This window comes from Muscardinus avellanarius, assembly GCF_963383645.1.
Source record: "Muscardinus avellanarius genome assembly, chromosome: 5".
In the NCBI taxonomy this organism is placed as follows: Eukaryota; Metazoa; Chordata; class Mammalia; order Rodentia; family Gliridae; genus Muscardinus; species Muscardinus avellanarius.
Window position 1 is genome coordinate 78643589 of NC_137790.1, and position 22588 is coordinate 78666176.

General features: G+C 48.3%; 1 protein-coding gene across 2 annotated transcripts in view; it reads left to right on the top strand.

Moving 5' to 3' along the window:
• Positions 1-22588, top strand: part of TMEM44 (transmembrane protein 44) — a gene marked incomplete at both ends in the record, with an annotated part of 41985 nt that overhangs the window by 13997 nt on the left and 5400 nt on the right. For both annotated transcript variants that reach the window (XM_080695724.1, XM_080695725.1), the window contains one exon: positions 10086-10244. In XM_080695724.1, coding sequence (XP_080551850.1) covers positions 10086-10244 — 159 coding nt within the window. The remainder of the gene's footprint in view (positions 1-10085; positions 10245-22588) is intronic.

Consider the following 22588-nt stretch of genomic DNA (forward strand, 5'->3'; position numbering starts at 1 on the left):
CTTAGTAGTAGACCTCAGGTCAGCTGTGCATTTTAGAGCCTCACTGGGCCTTGTTGGGTGGGCAGGAGAGAGGAGACAGCTTCAAGTGACTCCCAGGGCCAGGAAGAGGCTTGGGCAAGAGGTGAGAGGTTTGGGCGAGAGGTCTGCTAGCCCACTAAGACTGTGCACGTTGCTGAGTCTGCAGTCATTTCTGCTGTGGTTTCCTGGGCCCCAGGCTCTTGGTCTTCCCGCCGCCCTCACCAGCTTTTTTTTCCAACTCCCCCTGCCAAGCGTGGCTTTGAGAGAGATTGCCTCACACCCTGTCTGGAGTGCTCCCCACTCTAGGTGTGCTCCTGGGACCACAGGCCCACAGCTCTTGGTCCCAGCCCTTGCTGGCTTCCCTGGCTTGCATCTCCGTCCTGTTCTCCTCTGTTCAGTTCCAGTCTCAGCTGCCCGATGCCTGTTCAACGGCACCACATGGTGTCTCACACTTACCACGTCCAAAACAGATTTCTGGATTCCCCGCCCAAGCAGGCTCTCCCTCCTGGCAGTAAAATGGCACTCGATCTATGCAGTGATTCAGGTCCAAAACTCTCGCCGTCCCTGTGCTGTACCTCCGTGCCCGTCCAGTCCATTTGTGGGTTCTGCAAATGCTTCCTTTAAAATAGGTCTTCAGCCGGGCGTGGTGGCGCACACTTGTAATCCCTGCGCTTGGGAGGCAGAGACAGGAGGATCGCGCTGGCTTAGGAGACCCTGTTTCCAAATAAAAATGTAAAAATAGGTCTGGGAGTGTAGCCCGGAGGTAGAAGGGCTTCCAGGAACCCCAGTACCACCAAAAAAAAAAAAAAAAAAAAAAGCAAAGCCAGGCATGGTGGTGCACGCTTGTAATCCCCGCGCTTGGGAGGCTGAGACAGGAGGATCGCACAGGTTCGAAGCCAGCCTCAGCTACTTAGTGAGGCTCTCAGCAACTTAGTGAGACCCTGTTTCCGAATAAAATATAAAATAGGTCTGGGAGTATAGCCCGGAGGTAGAGCCTCTGGGTTACACCCCCAGCACCACCAAAAATAAATAAATAAACAAAATAAAATAAAATAGGTCTCCAGGGCAGAGGTGGAGCTCAGTACCACAGCACTTGCCTCGCATCTGCTAGGCCCTGGGCTCCATCCCAGCACCATAAAATACAATAATAAAATAAAATAAAAAGATGTTGAGGCCAGCAGCTTCCTGGCTGTTCTTCCTCTCCACTGCCCCCTCCCATCTGCACCTGCACCAAGAAGGAACTTTTACAAATACAGATTACATCTTCCATTTTGAACTTCTGCTTAAAACACTCCTCTTACCTCCTTTTCCATACTGAGTAAAATCTAACCTCCTCACAGAGACTTCAAGGCCCCCTTCCCCTTGGCTAGGCCCCACTTAGCTCTGCCCCCCCCTCTCCGGCTGCACAGGGCACCCTCTACTCTCCACCACAGCGGCCTCCCGCTCAAACTTCAGATTGCAACCTGAGGGCCCCTTCACCAGAGACATTCCCAAACCCCCAAGCAGAAGGATCCGCCACTGCTGGGTCCTGTTCTGTGAGCTGTGTACCTCCTGCTGGGGGACAAACCGGGCCACTTCAGCCAGGAACCATTCTTCTGAGGGAGGGGGCAGGGGGGGGGAACCCCGGGGAAACCACAGGAACCTCTGACTGCCTTTGGTAGAAGCTTGTACTATACCATTTTAAAGCACGTCTATGAGCCGGGCATGGCAGCGCACGCTTGCAATCCCAGTACTTGGGAGGCTGAGAGGAGAATCACAAGTTCGATGCCAGCCTCAGCAGTTTAGTGAGGCGCCCAGTGAGACCCTGTTTCCAAATAAAATATAAAATAGGTCTGCAGGTATAGGTCGGAAGTAGAATGCCTAGTTCCATCCTCAGTACTGCAATAAATAAATAAATAAATAAATAAATAAATAATATCATGTCTATGCAACAGTTCAAGCCCTAAACTCGCCCCTTCCCCTCACTTCACCCATGCATGTCCAGCCCATTAGTGGGTTCTGTAAATTCTTCGTTTAAATAGGAGGGCTTCTCAAAGCTGGGCATGGAGGCTGAGACAGGAGGATCGCAGGTTCACAGCCAGCCTCAGCAACTTGTGAGGCCCTCTGCAACTTAGACCTTGTTTTAAAATAAAGAATAAAATAGAACCGGGCAAGGTGACGCACACTTATAATCCCAGTGCATGGGAGGCTGAGACAGGAGGATTGCACAGGTTCAAAGCCAGCCTCAGCTACTTAGTGAGGCTCTCAGCAACTTCATGAGACCCTGTTCCCAAATAAAGTATAAAATAGGTCTGAGAGTATAGCCTGGAGGTAGAAAAGCCTCTGGGTTCCACCCCCAGTTTCACTAAATAAATACAGAAAGAATAAAATAAATAGGGCTGGGGTTGTAGCTCAGAGGTAGGATACTCCTGGGTCCAATCCTCAGTACCACCAAAAAAGTAATGTAAGTATGTAAATAGAAGGGCTTCTGAAAGTGAATAGTGTAGCTCAGTGGCATAGCTCTTGCCTAGCATGCAACAGGCGTTGGGTTCCATCCCCAAAGGAAAAAAAAAAAGGCAAAATATGTATTCACTCTCACCCGTCCTGTAACCCAGTGTTCATGAGTCCCTGCAGGGAAAGAGGCTCCAAAAGGAGTGTGTGTTCCTTCATCTCACAGTGAAACCCTGTCTGGTCTGAGTTTCCACCCCGCCTCTTCCTTCTTTGTCCACCAGAGGGCGAGAGACAGTCCTTCCCCCCACACGCACACAGTCCCTCCAGCCTAGGCAGGAAGTCCCGCCCTCAGCTCCACCACAAGCTCCCAAGGCAGCCCACTCACTGAGGGCTGCTTGCCAGGCTCTGAGTGAACAGTAACAGCCAACACACTTTTTATGGGCTAGAGTACTGGCCTAAACCCTTTACAGAGATGTGTGTGTGTGTGTGTGTGTGTGTGTGTGTGTGTGTGTGTGTGTGTGTGTGTACTTGGGATTTTGAGATTGAACCCAGGGGTTTTCTACCTCCAAGCTACAAACTTTTTTTTTTTTTTTTTAATTTTGAATCAGGGTCTCACTAAGTTGCTTAGGGAATCTCCCAAAGTTGCCAAGGGTCTCGCTAAATTGCAGAACCAGGCCTCAAACCTGTGATCCTCCTGTCTCAACCTCCCAAGTACTGGAATTACAGGTGTGCACCACCGCACCAAGCAAGAGATTAGCTCTTTGCTCATTGCCAACCTTTGAGGTGTTATTCTCATTTTATAGACAGGAAACTAGGGTACAGAGAGGTCAAGCAACTTGTTCAAGGTCGCACAGCTTGACAGTGGTAGAGCCGAGATTGAGAGCTGGCTCTCCCTTAGTTTGTGCCCTTCTCCACTTTGCCCGCAGCCTCTAACTTGGCTTCGTAACTAACTCCAAGTAAGCGCTTGTAAGTGGTTGGTGATTATTATTAATACATATTCTCATGACAACCCCTAAAGTGGGTACTATTATTACTTTTATTATTATTATTATTTTTTTTTTTGCGGGTCCGGGGATGGAACCCAGGGGCATTCGACCTCCGAGCTACACCCCCTTGTTAGATGAATTAAGTTCTTACCTCAGGAGCCCTCCACAAACACACACAATGAGTTGAGTTTCCCAGAAATAGGCCCTGGGCTGACCGATTAAGCTACCATCCCCCTCAGATGCACCTGGTCACTTACCTGTGACCTGCCCCCTTCTGGTGCCCATTGGCCAATCAGTGAAAGGGATATCCCCCACCGACCTCAGGCCAATTACCTGGCCACACGACCCCCTCTTATGGGAAACTAGCCAATTAGGTCAAGGGCATTTCCCTAGCCTATTAGCCCCAAATACGTAACCCCAATCCCCTATATAACCCAGACTCCAGCACGCGCTCTCTCTCTTTTCCTTCGCTCCCCTCATCCATACCAGCTCCCTCCTTAATAAATCTCTTGGCTATAAGGCAGTCTCTGGTGTGGTCAAACTTTTTCCTTTCACCCCTGCCCTATTTTTTTTTCTGTAAAAAAGGTTTTTTTTTTTTAATTGGTGCATTGTAATCATTTATCACATTGGAATACAAGACTTGAGAGGATATACAAGCACACATTATCCATTTAGCCCTCATCCAGTCCCCATCCCATTCCCTCCCCCTCCCTCGATCCCATGCTTGTTTGGTGATTAACTTTGATACATTTGTTTATGTACCTTCTGCATTTTAAAGAGGCTCCATCCTCCCCTATTCCATACCCTCTGATTGGTCACCTTAATTGCTTCACTATAGGGCCCTTTCTATAGCTCGACCTCTTCCTGTTGCCCCTTTCCTCCTAGTTTTTGCTGATTAGGGGAAGCATCTGGTTTTTATTTTCTTCAGTATTTCTCTGTGCATGCGGCATTGCAATTACCCATCCCACTCTTGACGGCCCCAGTTGTGGCCTTGCTACCCGGTGGACTGATCCAGACCTCGCTGGCTCAAGCAGCCGCCTTGCCTCATGGGAAGCCCCGATTCTGGTCTCGCCGGCCCTGACACCGGCCTAACCCCTCAGCTGGCTCTGATCCCGGCCTCGGTGGCCCCAGCACTGGCCTAGCCTAAAGGCGGGCTCCGATCCCTGCCTCAGAGGCCTCAGTAGCAGCCTTGCCTCACGGCAGGCTCTCATGTCGGCCACTGGCCCCGGCACCGGCCTAACCCCTCAGCAGCTTCCAATCCCAGCCTCGGAGGCCCCAGCTCCGGCCTTGCCTCATGGCTGGCTCCGATCCCGGCCTCGCTGGCCCCGGCACCGGCCTAACCCCTTGGCAGGCTCTTATCCTGGCCTCGGAGGTCCCAGCACCACTCTTGCCTCATGGCAGGCTCCGAGGCTGGCTGCTGGCCCCGGCATCAGCCTAACCTCTTGGCAAGCTCCAGTCCTGGCCTCAGAGGCCCTAGTAGCGGCCTTGCCTTACAGCAGGCTCCAATACCGGCCATTGGCCCCGGCATGGGCCTAACCCCTTGGCAAGCTCCGATCCTGGCCTGGGAGGCCCCGGCACCAGCCTTGGCTCGCGCACCCCTGCCCTATTTTTTTATTCTTTTTTTTTTTTTTGTGGTGGTACTGGGGTTTCTGGAAGCCCTTCTACCTCCGGGCTACACTCCCAGACCTATTTTTACATTTTTATTTGGAAACAGGGTCTCCTAAGCCAGCGCGCACGGCTGGCTTCAAACCTGCGCGATCCTCCTGTTTCTGCCTCCCAAGCGCGGGGATTACAAGCGTGCGCCACCACGCCCGGCCTTATTCTTTATTTTGAAACCAGGTCTCACTGAGTTACAGAGGGCTTCACTAAGTATGTGAACCGTGATCTTCGGGTCTCAGCCTCCCGAATGGTGGGATTACAAGCGTACGCCACCACGCCCGGCTTTACTTTTATTATTTTTATCTTGTTGACAACAATCATTTTAAGTCATGGAGTAAGGCATGGTAGTGCTCACCTGTAGTCCTGAATATTAGGGAGGCTGAAGTAGGAGAGCCTGTGTGTGTATGTGTGGGGGTTACTGGAGATGGAACCCAGGGGCAGTTTGTTATGCCAGTCCGTTATCCATCAGTGATCACTGTTACGGATTGGGAGAGTATGGTTGTGGGGAAACTGTTCCCGGGAACTCCTGCTAGGGTCCTGAACACACTTTCCCTCAAGCCACAACAAAACTCAAAACAACCAAAAACAAAAAAAACCGTGGATTCTTGTCCTAAGCTAAATATAAATATGCATAGCTTGGACAGTTGCTGAGGATTTAAAGAAGTTTATTAAAAAGATAGAAATACAGGAGATAGTTACAGCCCTGTGCCCAAGAGTGGCACAAGGGGGCAATTCGAATATTCAAATGAATATACCAAAGAACTCCAGTTTACTGAGTGTTTTTATCCAGACCAAGTGAGGCCCTTTGCAACTCAGTGAGACCCTGTTTCAAAATAAAGAATAAAAAGTAGGGCTGGGGGTGTCGCACGGAGGTAGAATACCCCTGGGTTCCTTCCCCAGTACCGAAAACAAAAACACAAACAGTCAGGAGGCTGTTGCAAGAGTCCAGCCCACCACGGGGGCGGCAGTGGAGATGGAGGAAGCAGAGGGATGAGGGATGAGCCGCAGGACTGCGGTGGATCGGGACGGGCTGTGAGGCGCTGCCTTGAGCCCCCGGTGGGAGCGGTGCTACTCACTAACATGGAGCAGGCTGAGGAGGAGAGAGGGGGCGCAGGAAGGAGCAGGGAGAGTGGACGAGAAGGTGGGAACCCCAACACTGACATCAGGGAAGAGGGGACACAGGCCTGCAGTCCCAGTACTTGGGAGGCTTAGACAGGAGGATCACAGGTTTGAGGTCAGCCTCAACAATTCAGAGAGACCCTTAGCAACTTAGCAAGTTCCTGTTTCAAATTAAATAAAAAGGGCTGGGGGGTTGTTCAAAGGTAGAGTGCCCTGGTTCAATCCTCAGCACAAAAGAAAAAGTGTGTGTCGGGGAGATTTTTTTTTCTTATTTTTTTCTTATTCGTCAGTTGCCCTGTGGAGTAGGGAAGGAGATTTTCACTGGCTATCATTGGCTTAGCTTTCGTGCCTTGGGAAGCTTATCTCAGGAATGTTCAGGATGGGTGCGGGTCTCTAACTCTAGACAGAGTGACCTTGCCTGGGATACCTGAGAATGATCAGATTAGCGCAGTTAGCAGCTTCTTTCCAGGGGATAGGGCAAAGGTTATGGGGGAACAGGAACTTAATTTTGGACAGAAACTTAGGCCTACTCAAAGCTTTAACTGAAGCCTGTCATGGAGTCACTGTTGTGCCTTACTTGAAGTGTTTTGTTTTAAGTTAGGTATTAAGGCTTAGTTTAAGTTTTAACAATCGCCAGTGTCTGGACTGTATACCTCAGATAAGGGATCCTCTACCTCAGGCCCCTGTTATCTTAAAAATTGTCGGTACAAGTTGCTCTTAAGTAAAGAGATGTTATGATATGCTTTTAATCAACTGCTTAGGTTTTAGTCTGAATTAATAGTATAGAAGTGTTAAGATGGGACCAATGAATTAGTATACCTTCAATAGAGTTTTTAGCCCAATAATGTTGACTCTATCTTAAAGCCTGTCTTCCTCGTAACAATTTTAAGAAAAGAATTGGGCACTGTATGGGAGTAAGGAAGCGCCAGCCCTGAGCCAGCTCCACTACCCTTATGTCTGAACAAACATTCCATAGATAAGAAAAGACCCTCTTCTGTGAGCCCCTGCAAACCCCTAAACATCTATGGCTCGTCAGGCAATTTAAACATAGAGGTTATAAAATTCAATGATGTCTAGGATATTATAGCTTAGTTTAAAATACCGTTCCCAAGCCTGCTCTCCCACATTTCCTCTGTTTAATTAACAGTTGAAAGACAGCTCTAGCGAGAAACCCCGGCTGTCCTTGGGAGAGATGAGATGCTAGCAGCAGCCCGACTCACACATCCCCACTATCTCAATCCTCAACATCTGGGTAAACATACCATAGAGGTGGGACCCCGTGCCCATGTCAGTTGTATGCTTTATGGTTGCTTTTAAGTATACAAGTTGTAAATATCAAGAATGTCCAGGCTGATAAAAGACAATGACCTTGCAACATGATGCTATATAAGGAGGCTGTTAACTAAAAACTGGGCCCTTGCCGCTGATGTGGAGACACGTGCGCTTGGGTCCAGGTTCGAACCTGTTAATAAAGTGTGGTTTGTCGGACAGTTATTCTCGCCTGGCTACCGTACAACAGTCACTGGTTCTTCAATTCTACCTCCAAGCTACACGCCCCAGCCCAATCTTTTTAATTTTGAAACAGGGTCTCACTAAGTTGCAGAAAGCCTCACTAAGGAGCTGAGGCTGTCTGCAAACCAATATTCTCCTGTCTCAGCCTCCCAAATGCTGGGATTACAATCATGCACCACCATGCCCGCTGGGGAGAATCATTTGAGTCCAAGAGGTCAAGGCCAACCTGGAAAGCCTAGCGAGACCTCGCTTCAAAATAAAAAAAAACAAATAACAGCTGGGCATGGTAGCGCAAGCTTGTAATCCCAGCATTTGGGAGGCTGAGACAGGAGGATCCCAGTTCACGGACAGCCTTAGCTCCTTAGTGAGGCCCTCTGCAACTTAGTGAGACCCTGTTTTAAAATAAAGAATAAAAAACAGGGCCAGGGGTATAGCTCAAAGATAGAATGCCCCAGGGTTCCATCCCCAGTACTGCAAAAAAAAAAAATTAATATGCACAAAGATTGAGTAATTTGCTCCCTATCCCATAGAAAATCATAGAACTAGGCTTTAAACTAAGCCTGTCTGGTTCTGGGTCTGAGTTTTCATTGAGAACATGGTCCCTGTGCTGCCTGATTGTACCTGCTAAGCTCTTTTTCTTTTGTTCTTTCTTCAATGAAAAAGTCCCAGTGGGCAAAGTTGTGGTGTGACAGGTGCCCCATTGGCCACGGATCCTGCCAGGACGGCCATCTGGAAATGGGTAAAGAGAGCCAAGAGCCACGCGGCCTGGCCCTCCTGGCTTTCTCAGCCACCCCTCATGCCCTCGGGTGGAAGGGGCTGGGCCTGTAGAGGGTGGAGGGCATCTGGAGGAACATTTGAAAACTCCACCTTTAAAGGCATGGCTGGCCCTGGGAGATTATAGGATTTACCCTGCTGTTGCCTGGGAGCTGCCTGTGCCCCGCCCTGCCCCCAGTTCCTGTTTGCACCCTCCTCTCAGGAGGCAGCAGGGCGGCACCTCACCTGTGTCTGGGGCGACCTCTGGACGCCTGTCTTTGTTTCTCCCTGGGCTTTCTCTGCCTGTCCAGCTGCCTCACGCGGAGCCGCGTGCTCAGCCTGTCGAGGGCTGGGCCCCGATGCATGTGGGAACAGGCACTCGTGGCCATTCTTCTGGTACCCAGGGCGTTTCCATAGGAGCCCACGACACCCTTCCATCAGAGGCAGGCAGGGATCACCACCCCTTTGGCAGATTAGGAAACAGACTCAGGACAGTTTCCTGGTGAGGTTACATGGTTAAGTAGAAGAAATGCCTGTCCAGAGACAGGTGTTAGCCTGTGTGTGTGTGTGTGTGTGTGTGTGTGTGTGTGTGTGTGTGATGTCTGGAATCCTGCAGGACTTGGATCCATCACTTAGAGCTTCACTGATCTCCAGAGAAGCCCCTGTGTGTTCTGCAGGAGAACAGATAGAAGATAGATATATACATACCAAATCGTACAATGTCTTCCTCCCTTACCTCCCATCTCTCCAGGCATTCTTTCCGTGCTGCCATGGGTATGAGTAGGTAAAGCCTGGATGGAGTGATGTTTTGGCAGTAGCCACCGAAATTACAGATGTGTGCACCCTCTCATCTGCTATTCTGCCACTGGTAATTTATCATCTAAATACCTTAGAATCTCAGATGTCTAATGTAATTTCCTGCAGTCAGCAGTGATTGTAAATGCAAGAGATTAGAAGCACCATAAGCATCCATCCACAGGGGACTGATTAATAGGACATGAACGTCTACACGGTACCCCTGAGCCCCAAAGCTTCCAGTATAGAACTCTTTCTAAGGAATATTACTAAGTGAAAAGAATTAAAGTGAGCTGGGCGTGGTGGCGCACGCTTATAATCCCAGCTTTCGGGAGGCTGAAACAGGAGGGTCGTGGTTTGAGGACAGCCTCAGCTACTTAGTGAGGCCCTTTGCAACTCAGTGAGACCCTGTTTCAAAATAAAGAATAGAAAATAGGGTTGAGGGTGTCATTCGGAGGTAGAATGCCCCTGGGTTCCATCCCCAGTACCACACACAAAAAAACTTTAAAGTGTGTTAGAGAATGTAAAGTGTACTACCATTTGTGGAAATGGGGAAACATATATACCTGCATTTGAGTGTGTGTGTGTGTATGTGTGTGTGTGTGTGTGTGTGTGTGTGTGTGAGTATGTAGACTATCTGGAAGGATACCCAGGAGCCAGAGCACCAGCCTCCTGTGGATGGCCAAGGAACAAGGTGTGGGGAGAGTGCAGTGCACACCCTTTCCTACTTTGCCAACACCAGAGTGCGGGAGTGCTTCGACAACTCCAACGTGGACTAAACTGTCCCTCTGCCTTTTCCCACACTATTCGCAGGCAGGCTGCAGTGCCACAAGACTGCCCGGCGATGGACAGACCAGCACAGGAGATGCGTCCCTGCAGGAGCCCCCCTCATACCCTCCTGTTCAGGTCATCCGTGCCCGAGTGTCTTCTGGAAGCTCCTCCGAGGTCTCCTCCATCAACTCGGACCTGGAGGTACAGGGCCTGCTCCAGGCAGGTGCATGGGCGTGTCGTGCATCACCCCCCCCCCCAGGCACCTCTTCTCACCTGCACTGCTCTTGCCCTGATCTAACCTCATGCCTGCTGTTAATGAGTGCACCTCTGGGTGGCTCTCACCAGGGAGCTTCCCAGACTCGCTCAGTACTGAGACGAGGCTCCCATGGTCAGGGGACACTGTATATTGGAGTCCAGCCATCAAGGATCACTTGCATGCTTTTGAGTCCTACAGAAGTAAATACATGACTAATAAACTGCTCAGAAGTCTCAGTGCTGTGGGGGGAGCAGGTCAGTGGTAGAGCGCTGGCCAAGCATGTAACTTGCCCTGGGTTCCAAACCCCAGGATTGGGGGGAAAAGTCTCAGTGTTCCCAAACCCTCTTGACCATGGGAGCTTTTTTCCTCCTGGAGGAACATCCACGCTGCCTGCCCTGCTAATGGTGCCTGCACAGCGGGTCTGCGATGGGCTCTGTGCCCAGCACTTTCATGGCCTTTGCCTCATTGTCTATGTGTGAACCAATGCATTGTGGTGTCTTGGACGCACAAGCAGGTGCAGCTCTCAGGGCGGCTGTCCTGGCACTGTGGTCTCTTAGCTGTGGTCCTCAGCCCCAGTCAGTGAGGGAGTTTTCATTTGTCTAAAGAAAAATGTGAACAGGACAGTGTGATGATGGTGTGTGTGCTGGCAGAAGTCCTTTTTGGAGTAGAGAGATTGTCTGAGTTTGTGTCCTTCCGACTTTTTTAGGGCTAAATGCCCATTTGAAATGCTGGTGATAAGAGCTGCTAGTTGATGTTAACTTTCTGGACTTGGTTTTGTTTGTTTGTGGTCCTGGCGATTGAACCCAGGGACTTTCTACCGCGGAGTTATCTCACCATCCCTTCCTATTTTATTTTGAGCCCGGGTCTCACTAAGTTGCCTCAAACCCACAATCCTCCTTGTCTCGACCTCCTGCATCATCTGTTACATCTCCTGAATCTGAGATGACAGCTGTGCGCCACCACACCTGGTTTCTAATGATCTTATTTGGCAAACTAATCAAGTATTCATCCTGAGTCCCCAGATATGTTCAATTTACAAGGAGCCTGAAATCCAGAACTTAGTCACTGACTCTGGGGTAAAGTCCATGTTCCTTAGTATGATGTTCTCCGCCTTTCTCGACCTGTTCAGCCTGATGCTTTCTCTTGGCCTCACCTAGCTCTCTGCCCTGGCCATGGACTCTTCTCTGTCCCCAGGCATCTGGGCCTTCCCTCCTGGGCTTCCCTTCAGCTCCATTCCCATGGGTCTGAATCCTACCCAGATGCCACCTCCTGTGTAAAATCACACACACACACACACACACACACACACACACACACACACACACATTGTATACATACCTGTATGTATGCAGGAGGTCATGTAGCCTCTTTCAGGTGTGCCGATCCATTAGACCTGCTTAGAGCTCACCTGTAGTCCCAGATACTCAGGAGACTGAGGCAGGAGGGTCACTTGAGCTCACAAGTTTGAGACCAGCCTGACCAGTGAGACGGTCTCTAAATAGACACATGCATACAGAGTGATCTGTTTGTGGTAGAAAAGTTGGGAAAAAATAAAAACATACAAATTAATCCACACACACACACTGTGGCCTCCTCTGTGGTGGGACAGGCATGCTGGACACACTGCCCTGGGTGCGGAAGCCATATTCCATGAAAGATCCCAGTTTGTAGCTGAATGTGAACACAGAGATGTCTTTTAGCAGTCAGGGATGACGGCATGTCACCTAGCCATCCGGCCACTCACCCAGCAAGCTTTTTCTGAGGGTCGGAATGGAAAAGCAGAATGCCTGAGGACGGAGGCCTGGCTGGCTATACTGCCCACAGGCCAGTAGGGACAGTACTGGGTAAACCGGCCATGCCTGCATGGCCCACTCCTAAAAGACGGAAGCCTGGACATCAGCGTTGGGCCTTTGGTATCACTTTCTGTGACTTATGACCTCTCGTGATACTAGAATTCATATGATTCAAGCCTAGCATGGTAGAAGTTGGGAGGCTGAGACAGGAGGATCATAGATTTGAGGCTAGCCTCAGCAACTTAGACCCTCAGCAACTTAGTGAGAGTCTAGTTCAAAATAAAAAATAAAAGGTATTTGGGGTATAGCTTAGAGGTAGTATACTCCTGGATTCAATTCCTATACCAAAACAAAACAAAAAAGCTCCTAAAAGGGTTTGCACTGCTCACAGATTTCTTGGCCCTGGACTTAGACAACTCAGGATGAGCCCCCCACTCCTGGGCCACCCTGGCCCTCTGCCCTGAGCTCCGCGAGGTGGGCTTTTATTCTCTCAGCCCCTCCCCACAGTCTCTATCTGTGTGACCCCTGGGCTGACAAGCTAACGCTTCCTGACTCGCCGTCCGTCCAGGCCTGAGGCCACTGGCCTTTCAGGTGGTGTGTTTCTCTCTTCCATCGCCCTGTATTGTTTCAAAACTGAACTCTGACGTGGTGGTTTTATGCCCATGTTTTTGAGGTGTGTACAAACTGTTCCCAGCACCCACATTCTGCAGTGCTCGAGGGAAAGTGGGGATGAGTGAGGCCTTAGCAGTGCATGGTATCCACAACAGTAGTGCACAGAGCATTTCCACCTCCGTTTACACGAACTAAGGCACTCACGGCTGACAGCGTGCATGTCCTGAGTTAGGAATGCTATGGTCTAGCGAATACTAAAACTGTCCGAGGCAGGTGACTGGAGCTAGATGAGGTTTTGTGATGTTGTTGTTTTTTGTTTTTGTTGTTATTCTGGAGCTAGATGAGGTTTTGTGATGTTGTTGTTTTTTGTTTTTGTTGTTATTTTGTACTGGGGATTAAACCCAGAGAGGTATTCTTCCTCTGAGCTATGTCCCCAGCCCTTTAAAAATACATGTTTTATTTTGTAACAGGGTCTTGCTAAGTTACTAAGGGCCTTCCCAAGTTGCCGAGGCTGTCCTCAAACTTGGGGTCCTCCTGACTCAGCCCTCCCAAATACTGGGATTACGAGTGTGTGCCACCATCCCTGGCTAGCTAGATGAGTTTAATTTGCCAAAGGAATGAGAAGGAAGAGGAGAAAGAGAAAGAAAAGAGGAGGCATACCTGGGATTTGAGCTCTGTCTGTTCTGAAACTCCCTTGTTAGCCCCCTGCACTCGCCCGCCTTGGCAGAGGCCAGCACGCACCGGTATGCAGGCTTGTTTATGGCCTGCTGTCCACGTGGTACAGGTGAGAAAGCTGACTGCCCAGGAGGCTTCCCACTCACCTGAGTGATGCCTCTCGGGTCTCAGGGAATGTCCTGAGCCATGCAGGATAAAAGTTGCTGTAGGGCTCATGCCTGTAATCCCAGTACTGAGAAAGGAGGACAGCCTCAGGACTTAGTAAGGCCCTCAGCAACTTAGTGCGACCATGTTTCAAACTAAAAAAATTAAATAGGGCTGGGGGCGTAGCTCAGAGATAGGCTCCCCCTGGCTTCAATCCCCATTATCACCAGAAGAACAAAACAAAAAACAGGATAAGTATTTGGGATTTATAAAATTATTTCAATGATGCAGAGCCTGAAAAAGGATAAGACAGATAGGACCATGGGTGCATGGGAGCTGCCGTGGGAGAGAACTTGGGTTCTTTTCACCTTTTTCCAGGTGTCCCACTGGCAGGAGCAGTTTGAGAGCCTCAGTGTGACTGCTGGCCACATGGAGAGCTGCTTGCTTGGGCTGTACATTTCCACACATCTCCCCGGGAAGCGCCACTTCCGATCAGCACCCACCCGTCAGCATGGTGGCAGAGCCATCCGGGGGCGTGTTGAGCCAGTGTTGAGTAAGGGTCACTGAGCTCAGGAATCCTGGGCTGCAGGTGGGGACAGAGTCCAGAGGGATCAGGGCTTACAGGAGTGGCCTCTCCCTGTATTCTGAGTGCAGGGCTGCCTTTTCCCCAGTGCTGGAACTGCTGCAGAGGCCATGTGCACCCTTGTTCTTATCTGGAGCAGACGAGGGTGTGGGTGCAAGGCGAGGCTTGGACACTGGCAGAGGACCAACACTCAGGGAAAGCTGGAGGTCGCTCACTGCCCCTGTGCCTGCCAGAGGCTTCTTTTTTTTCTTTTCTTTTCTTTTTTTTTTTCTTTTCTTCTTTCAGCTGCTGGGATTCAAGAAAAGATTTGAGTCCAGCTTTGTGACAAAAGAGCCCTTAGAGCAGCTAGCCAGCTCTTTCCTTCTGGGTTCCCAGCCATAACGTGGACCTGGCATAAACTGGAAGGGGGCTGTTTCTGTCATTGGAACAACGTGTGCATACTGACGAATGCCTGTGACGGGCGCTGGAGGTCATGTGTGCATGCAGGCACCTGTGCACGGCGAGTGCTTGTGGCATGTGTGAGTATGAATATGGGGCGGCATGCCAGACCGCTCTGTTGGACGAGGGTCAAGCCCCAGCCGGTGTGTCCCTGCAAATTCTGTACCCAAGGCTCTTGATAACCAATACCGCTTGTTCTGCCCAAACCATATCAAGCACCTGCCAACCAGGACCTGTCAAGCTTGAACATTTGCCATTCTTAAAGCCAAATCACTCTTTTAGGAGAGAGAGAGAGAGAGAGAGAGAGAGAGAGAGAGAGAGAGAGAGAGAGAGAGAGAGGGAGAAAAGAAGAAGAAGAAGAAGAAGAAGAAGAAGAAGAAGAAGAAGAAGAAGAAGGAGGAGGAGGAGGAGGAGGAGGAGGAGGAGGAGGAGGAGGAGGAAGAGGAGGAGGAGGGAGGGAGGGGAAGAGAGAGAGAGAGAGAGAGAGAGAGAGAGAGAGAGAGAGAGAGAGAAAGAAAGGAACACATGTGGTGATGCTTGTAATCCCAGTACTTGGGAGACTGAGACAGGAGGATCACAGGTTCATGGCCAGCCTCAGTAGCTTCGTGAGATCCTCTACAATTTAATGAGACTCTGTTTCCAAATTTTAAAAAAAATATAGGACTAAGGGTGTAGCCCAGAGGTAGAATGCCCCTTGGGTTTAATCCCCAAATCCCCAGTAACCCCCCCCCCCAAATGCTAGTTTTAGAAAATAATCCATACAAGTAAGCACCAAAGGTCAGAATCAAGTTCAGGATGTGGCCTCTGCTCCCCACAGATCTGCTCCCTCCATGGGGAGGTGGCAACATCTGCCACAGACCACAAGAGCCAGCACAACACAGTCCACCCAGGAACATATCCCTGGGTGCGAGGAGATGCCAGGGGAAAGACAGTGGCCCCGGCGTGAGGTGCAGAAAGGGGCTGTGCTGGGTCCAGGGCTGCACTGGACTTCTCAGCCTTCAGTTTGTCCCTCTGCATACGGGAATACGAGACCTATGACAGAGTGACTGGAAGGGCCGTGGGGTCGCTGGGGCTCTTTGCAAGATTGCCAAAGGCGCAACCCCGGTGTAGTGGAAAGTGAGCTGGGCGCAGGCCCACGTTCAAATATCTAGCAATGGAATTGGGCATGGCCCATTCAGTTCTCTGCACCTGAAGGTGATACAAGTAGCTACCCAAGTAGCTCAGATGTAGCAGAGCACTGTCCACATTGTAGTCTCTGTGAAACTTCAGCTTTGGACTGGGCCATCTTTAGATCCTGCCTAGCAACAGGGCCCTAAGTGTAGAGGTGTGCTGTTGGGAGAGGCAGGCAGAGGGTAATTATACTAAATTGGTTCTTAGAAACAGAAAGGCTTCCCTCAGTCTACCAACAAAACATGTGAGCATCCTCCACAGCCTGGCTGCTGGGTCTGCCTAGATACCCTCTGCCCTCAGCTATCTCCTCTGCCTACAGAGTCCCTGGAGCATTTCCAGTCCCCAAATCCAAGAAAGTCCTCCCACCTGGACCCCTGCAGGACCTCCCGACAGAGCTCCTGCCTCCTTTAATTTCTGTCCTACACAGAATATGGGGTAGGATCTTCCGACCACCTCACCCCGGCCCGATGGCCATGCTGCTCGAGGCCTCCAGCGGTCCTCACTTACAGGTTATATTAGTCCACTGTCTTTGTTGCTGCGACCAAAGTACTTGACAAGAACAACATAGACAAGGAAAGGGTTATTTGACTCACAGTCTCAGAGGTTCAGTCCATGGTCAGCCAGCTCCAAGGCAGAAACATCATGGCAGAGGAAAGCTGTTCAGCTCATGGCAGCCGGGAAGCAGAGAGAACTAAAGAAGAGGAGACAGGGACAGATATAGTCCCCAGGGTCATGCTTCCAGTGACCCTCCTACAGGCCCCACCTGCCTATACTTATCACCCAGTAATCCATTCAATGGGTGAATCTGCAGAAAAAGTTAGAGCCCTTGTAATTAAATTATTCCACCTCTGAACATTGCTGCACTGCCAATACATGAGCTTTCAGGTGAGGTTCCAGATCTAAATTATAGTACTGGTCAATCTAGACTCTTAGTCTGACCTCAGGACTCTGGTCTGCCTGCACCAAACCCTCCAGGTCCAACACACGCCCAGCCAGCACTCCTCTCCTGGGCTTCCTTAGCTTTTATCCGTCTTTTCCAATCCTTCAAGGCCCTGACAAAATCCTCCTTCCTACAGGAAGCTGCCTCTGATTTCTTGAGTAGGGTTGCCAGATTTAGCAGGTAAAACATAGAGGACACCCAATTAAATCTGAATTTCATATGGACTCACATTTCACTGGGCGTCCAGTGTTTTACCTGGTGCCCCTACAGCTGAGTCAGACTCTCTCATGCCCACTCTTGGCCTTCTGGAAGCCATGTCCTCAGGTCTTCTTCAGAACTGCATTTGGACAGCAAAGTGTCTTCCAGACAGTCAGGCCCAGTGAGCTGTGGTTGCCCAGGACCTATGACTGCCATCCCTGGATCTGGCCTAGACACAGCCCTTGTGTCTCCTGGGACCTGGAGTCCAGAGAGGCCGATTCCGCCCACATCTCACACACAGCAAGCAGCCTCTCGCTGGTGACACTTTCCTCCCAACCTTGAGAAGTTTCCAAGGAAGCTGTGTCACCTTTATAAATGAAGTCCATCCACTGTGGTTCAGAACTTTGCTCTAGCTGATCCAGCTCATGAGAGGCCTGTCTGGACCTAAATAGAGAGGTTTGCGTCAAACCATCCAGAGCCACCAGAAATGGGTGCGTGATTTGCTATGGAAGCCTTGCTCTTGTAGAGCACTTCCAGCCTGGGCACGTTTCCCGTCTCTCGTCCCATCCTTCCCTCCACTTCAGCCCTGGAAGGAAGAGCCTGCAGCAAATGTGGGCTGTCAGGAACACAGCCTGTGGGGTGATGCTATGGGCCATCAAGTAAACGCTGTGTAATTAAGTAGCTATTCATAGCCTACAGGTTTAAGAGAGAAGTACTGCCCGGGGTGCAGAGCACTCACCTAGGTTGGTCAAGGCCTAGGGTTCAATCTCCAGCACCAGAAAAATTAAAGAAATGGAAAAGATGAGATTTTTGAAGCATATGGAATAATGCTTTAAAATTTGCAAAGGACCAGGTCAAAAGGAAATTGATTTAATGAAATCTAGGAGAGTTGAAACCTGTGTGTATCAGGCCAACCTGGAAACGTGAGGCCCACTCCCGAGTCCAGCACCGTTTCACCTCCCCAGTCTTGGGGAAGGTAACTTCTCTCCAGGTGCAGGAGGAAGGAGCTGGACACATGGTCTCCGAGGACCCACCCAGCTTGCATCATCTAAAATCTAAGCCTAGAAAGTGATCCTGTTTCCTCAACTTAGCCATACCCCAGATTCCTCAGGAGTGAAAGAAATGTTTCCACATGCTGTATAGACAAGAGCTGTAGGGGGGATGCTTCTTGATTTCATAATCCTAAAAAAGTGTGCTTTTAAAATGGAGTGAAGCCGGGCGTGGTGGCGCATGCTTGTAATCCCAGCATTCGGGAGGCTGAGACCGGAGGATCGCGGTTTGCAGACAGCCTCAGCTACTTAGTGAGGCCCTCTGCAACTCAGTGAGACCCGGTTTCAAAATAAAAAATAAAAAATAGGGTAGGGGGTGTAGCTTAGAGGTCAAATGCCCCTGGGTTCCATCCCCAGACCCACCAAAAAAAAAAAAAAGAAGTGAATTGAAGCCAGGTGTGGTGGCACACACCTGTAATTTTAGTACTTTTGAGGCTTAAACAGAAAGATTACCGGCTCAAGGCCAACCTGAGCAATTTAGTGAGACCCTCAAAAACTTAGCAAGACCCTGTTTCAAAAGAAAAGGGGCTGAGGATATACCTTGGAGGTCGAATGCCCCTACATCCTAGGTTCAATCCCCAGTACCAAAAAAATTAAAACTAAAAAAAAATGAACTGAATTGAAATATTATATGCTGTGGTTCATAGTGGTTAATAGATTCATGGTCCTAATGATAGCTTAAGAATATTTGGAGCTCGGTACAATGGTGCCACTTGTAGTTCCAACTCTTAGGAGTCTGAGGCTGGAGCCCAGGAGTTCAGGGTCAGCCTAGGAAAGACCTCACCTTAAAAAAAAAATGCTGGAGCCGGGCGTGGTGGCGCACGCTTGTAATCCCCGCGCTTGGGAGGCTGAGACAGGAGGATCGCACAGGTTTGAAGCCAGCCTCCGCTACTTAGTGAGGCTCTCAGCAACTAAGTGAGACCCTGTTTCCAAATAAAATATAAAAAAAGGTCTGGGAGTTTAGCCTGGAGGAAGAAAGCCTCTGGGTTCCACCCCCAGTACCACAAAAAAAAAAAAAAAAAAAAAAAATGCTGGGCATGATTGCGCGTTCCTGTGATCCCAGTACTAGGGAGGCTGAGACAGGAGGATCGCAGGTTAGAGATTAAGCTCAGCAATTTAGCAAGACCCTGTTTTAAAATTTAAAAAAGGGCTGGGAAGCTGGGCATGGTGGCGGACGCTTGTAATCCCCGCGCTTGGGAGGCTAAGACAGGAGGATCGCACGGGTTCGAAGCCAGCCTCAGCTACTTAGTGAGGCTCTCAGCAACTTAGTGAGACCCTGTTTCCAAATAAAATATAAAAAAGGTCTGGGAGTATAGCCTGGAGGTAGAAAGCCTATGGGTTCCACCCCCAGTACCACCAAATAAATAAATAAATAAAATTTAAAAAGTATAAAAATATAAAAATTAGGTCTGGGAGTGTAGCCCAGAGGTAGAAGGGCTTCCAGAAACCCCAGTACCAACCAACAAACAAACAAACAAACAACCAGTAACTTTTAATGCCAGGAGTGGTGGTGCACACTTGTAATCCCAGTACTTGGGAGGCTGAGACAGGATTGCAGGTTCATGGCCAGCCCCAGCTACTTAGGGAGGCTCTCCACAACTTAGTAAGACCTTGTTTCAAAATAAAGAATAAAAAATAGGGCAGAGGGTGTAGCTCAGAGGTCAAATGCCCTTGGGTTCCATCCACAGACCTGCAAAAAAATAAAAATAAAAAAATAGTCTGGGGTGTAGTTTAGAGTTAGAATGCCCCTGGGATCCATGCCCAGTACTAAAAAAAAAAAAAAAAAAAAAAAAAAAGTAACTTTTAAAATCTTGACTCTCTCCACTAGAGGGCACTCTTCTTAAATCTTAGACTGTCTTACACTCCCTGTCTCAATGCCGGAGTTTTGGAAACCAAGTTTACAATTTCATTTCAGTCCAATCAGGTAACCCAAACCCATTTATTTGTTTGTTTGTTTGTTTTATTTTGTAATAACTTTAGATCTATAGAAAAGTTACAAAAGTAATGCAAAATTCCTGTATGTCTTTTGTTCAGTTGTCCTATTTACATCTCACATAATCATGCCATATTTACCAAAACGAAGGAACAAACATTGGTGCATTACTATTAACCAAACTACATTTTTTTATTTGGGCTTTACCATTTTTTCATTAATGTCCATTTTCTGCTGTAGGATACAATCCAGGAATCCACATTATACTTAGTAACTTTTGGGGGGGCAGTATTAAGGATTGAATTCAGGGGCATTTTACCTCCAAGCTACACTCCAGCCCTGTTTTATTTATTTATTATTTATTTATTTATTTATTTATTTATTTATTTATTTATTTATTTATTTGTGGGGGATACTGAGGGTGGAACCCAGGGGCTATATTCCCAGACCTATATTATACTTTATTTGGAAGCAGGGTCTCACTAAGTTGCTGAGAGCCTCACTAAGTAGCTGAGGCCGGCTTCAAACCTATGCAATCCTTCTGTCTCAGCCTCCCAAGCAGTGGGATTACAAGCGTGCGCCACCATGCCCAGCTTTAGTTTTTATTCTGAAACAGGGTCCCACTAAGTTGCTGAGGGTCTTGCTAAATTGACAAGGCTGCCTTTGAGCCTGTGAACCTCCTGTTTCAGTCTTCCAAGTACTAGGATTTCAGATGCATGCCACCATGCTCAGCCTTAGTAACATTTTTTAAGTTACTATAGTAACAGCAAATTACCATTTATATTTTACATGAATATGCATATTTTTAGGAATAGTGAAAATTACATTTGTATTTCTACTTCCATTACATTTGTAAGTTATTAAACTTTTCAGCCCCTACTTTATATTATCTGCATCTGTTTTTTGCTTTGTATGTGTAACCATCATTTTAGCAATTTGTATCTCCAATTAATTTTTTTAAAATTTCCCCAGTTTGTGTTCCCCCAGTAGATGTCACTGAAAGACAAATGCTAGCTTGAGGTGTAGCTCAGTGGTAGTGCATGTGATTAGCATGTGTGAGATCCTGGGTACCATCCCCAGAACCCCCAGCCCCAAAAGATGAATGCTAAGGAATTGCCACTTTTTTTTTTTTAGGTATAAGGACTTTTTTTTGTGTGTGTATGGTACTGGAGATGAAACCCAGGAGCTTTCGATCTCCTGGCTATACTCCCAGATCTATTTGTTATATTTTATTTGGAAACAGGGTCTCACTGAGTTACAAAGGGCCTCACCAAGTAGCTGAGGCTGGCTTCAAACTTGCACCATCCTCCTGTCTCAGCCTCCCAAGTACTGGGATTACAAGTGTGCACCACCACACCCAGCCACTTAGGACATTGTTAAAAGCCTTTATCTACAAGAAACATTTAAAAATAAAATTATAGCCGGTGCACGTGTGTAATCCTGGTACTTGGGAGGCTGAGACAGGAGGATGGAAGGTTTCCAGCCAGCCTCCACATCTTAGTGAGACCCTGTTTCAAAATAAAAGAATAAAATAGATCTGGGGGTGTAGCTCAGAGTACAGTATCCCTGGGTTCAATCCTCAGTCACACACACACACACACACACACACACACACACACACACACACACAATTTACTTTAAAATACTTCACCAAATAGCTGAGTGTGGTGGAGTACACCTGTAATCCTAGTACTTGGGAGGCTGAGACAGGAGGATTACAGGTTTGAAGCTAGCCTCAGCAATTAGTGAGACCCTTGACAACTTAGTGAAACCCTATTTAAAAATAATAATAAGACTGTGAGTGTAGCTCAGAGGTAGAATGCCCTTGAGTTCTACCCCCCATATTGTGTGTGTAAGATATGTGTGTGTATGTGTGATAAATATCTCACACACATACACAGTACTGTAGCAAATAAAAAGATTTAAGAGCTAGATCAAATAAAATGTATATATTGGTATTCATTAAATTTTTATTTTTATTTTGTGTGATTGAAAGTTCTATAATTAAAAAGCTGCTTAAAGCCAGGCATGGTGGCCCACACTTGTAGTCCCAGAACTTTGGAGGCTGAAACAGGTGGATTCGTGGCAATAGTGAGACCCTGTTTCAAAATTAAATAAATAAATAAATAAATAAATAAATAGAGCTGGGGGTGGGGCTTGGAGATAGCATGCCCCTGGGTTCAACCTCTGGTGCCGAAAAAACAAGTAAATAGTTGTTTAAAATGAAAACTTAGAAGAGTTGGACAGTAGATGCTTTATTTTCATGTGATAATAACCCCAAACATTGTGCACTAGTCAGTTTAACAGACACTCACAGATCAACCTACCAGACTTAATCTGAAGGTCCGTAGCTCTGTGTCAGACCCCTGGCCCCCCGGGTCCCCTCGCAGCGCCAGAGGAACGCGAGCAAACCGTGGCGCCCGTCCTCCACGAGCCTGAGTCAGACATACTTGAGGCTTGGAGTGGAACCAACCATGCAGTTAATGCTGATGATAAAAATAAATCTTGGCTGGTAGCAAACTCCCCATATTTCCAGGTGGAGATTTTATTTGCATCTCTCTTAATTTCATGGGATTGTGTTGAATCATCTCAGCCATGTGGTTAGCAAATGGAGGGTTTATTATTATTACCGCTATTACCCCTAATGATAATAATTTCTAGTAACAGTAATTTTTAAATCTCTATAGCCATTTTCTCAGGACCCACAATCCTTCGTAATTATCACCATTTCCTTTTGATTATTTAACTAAATTG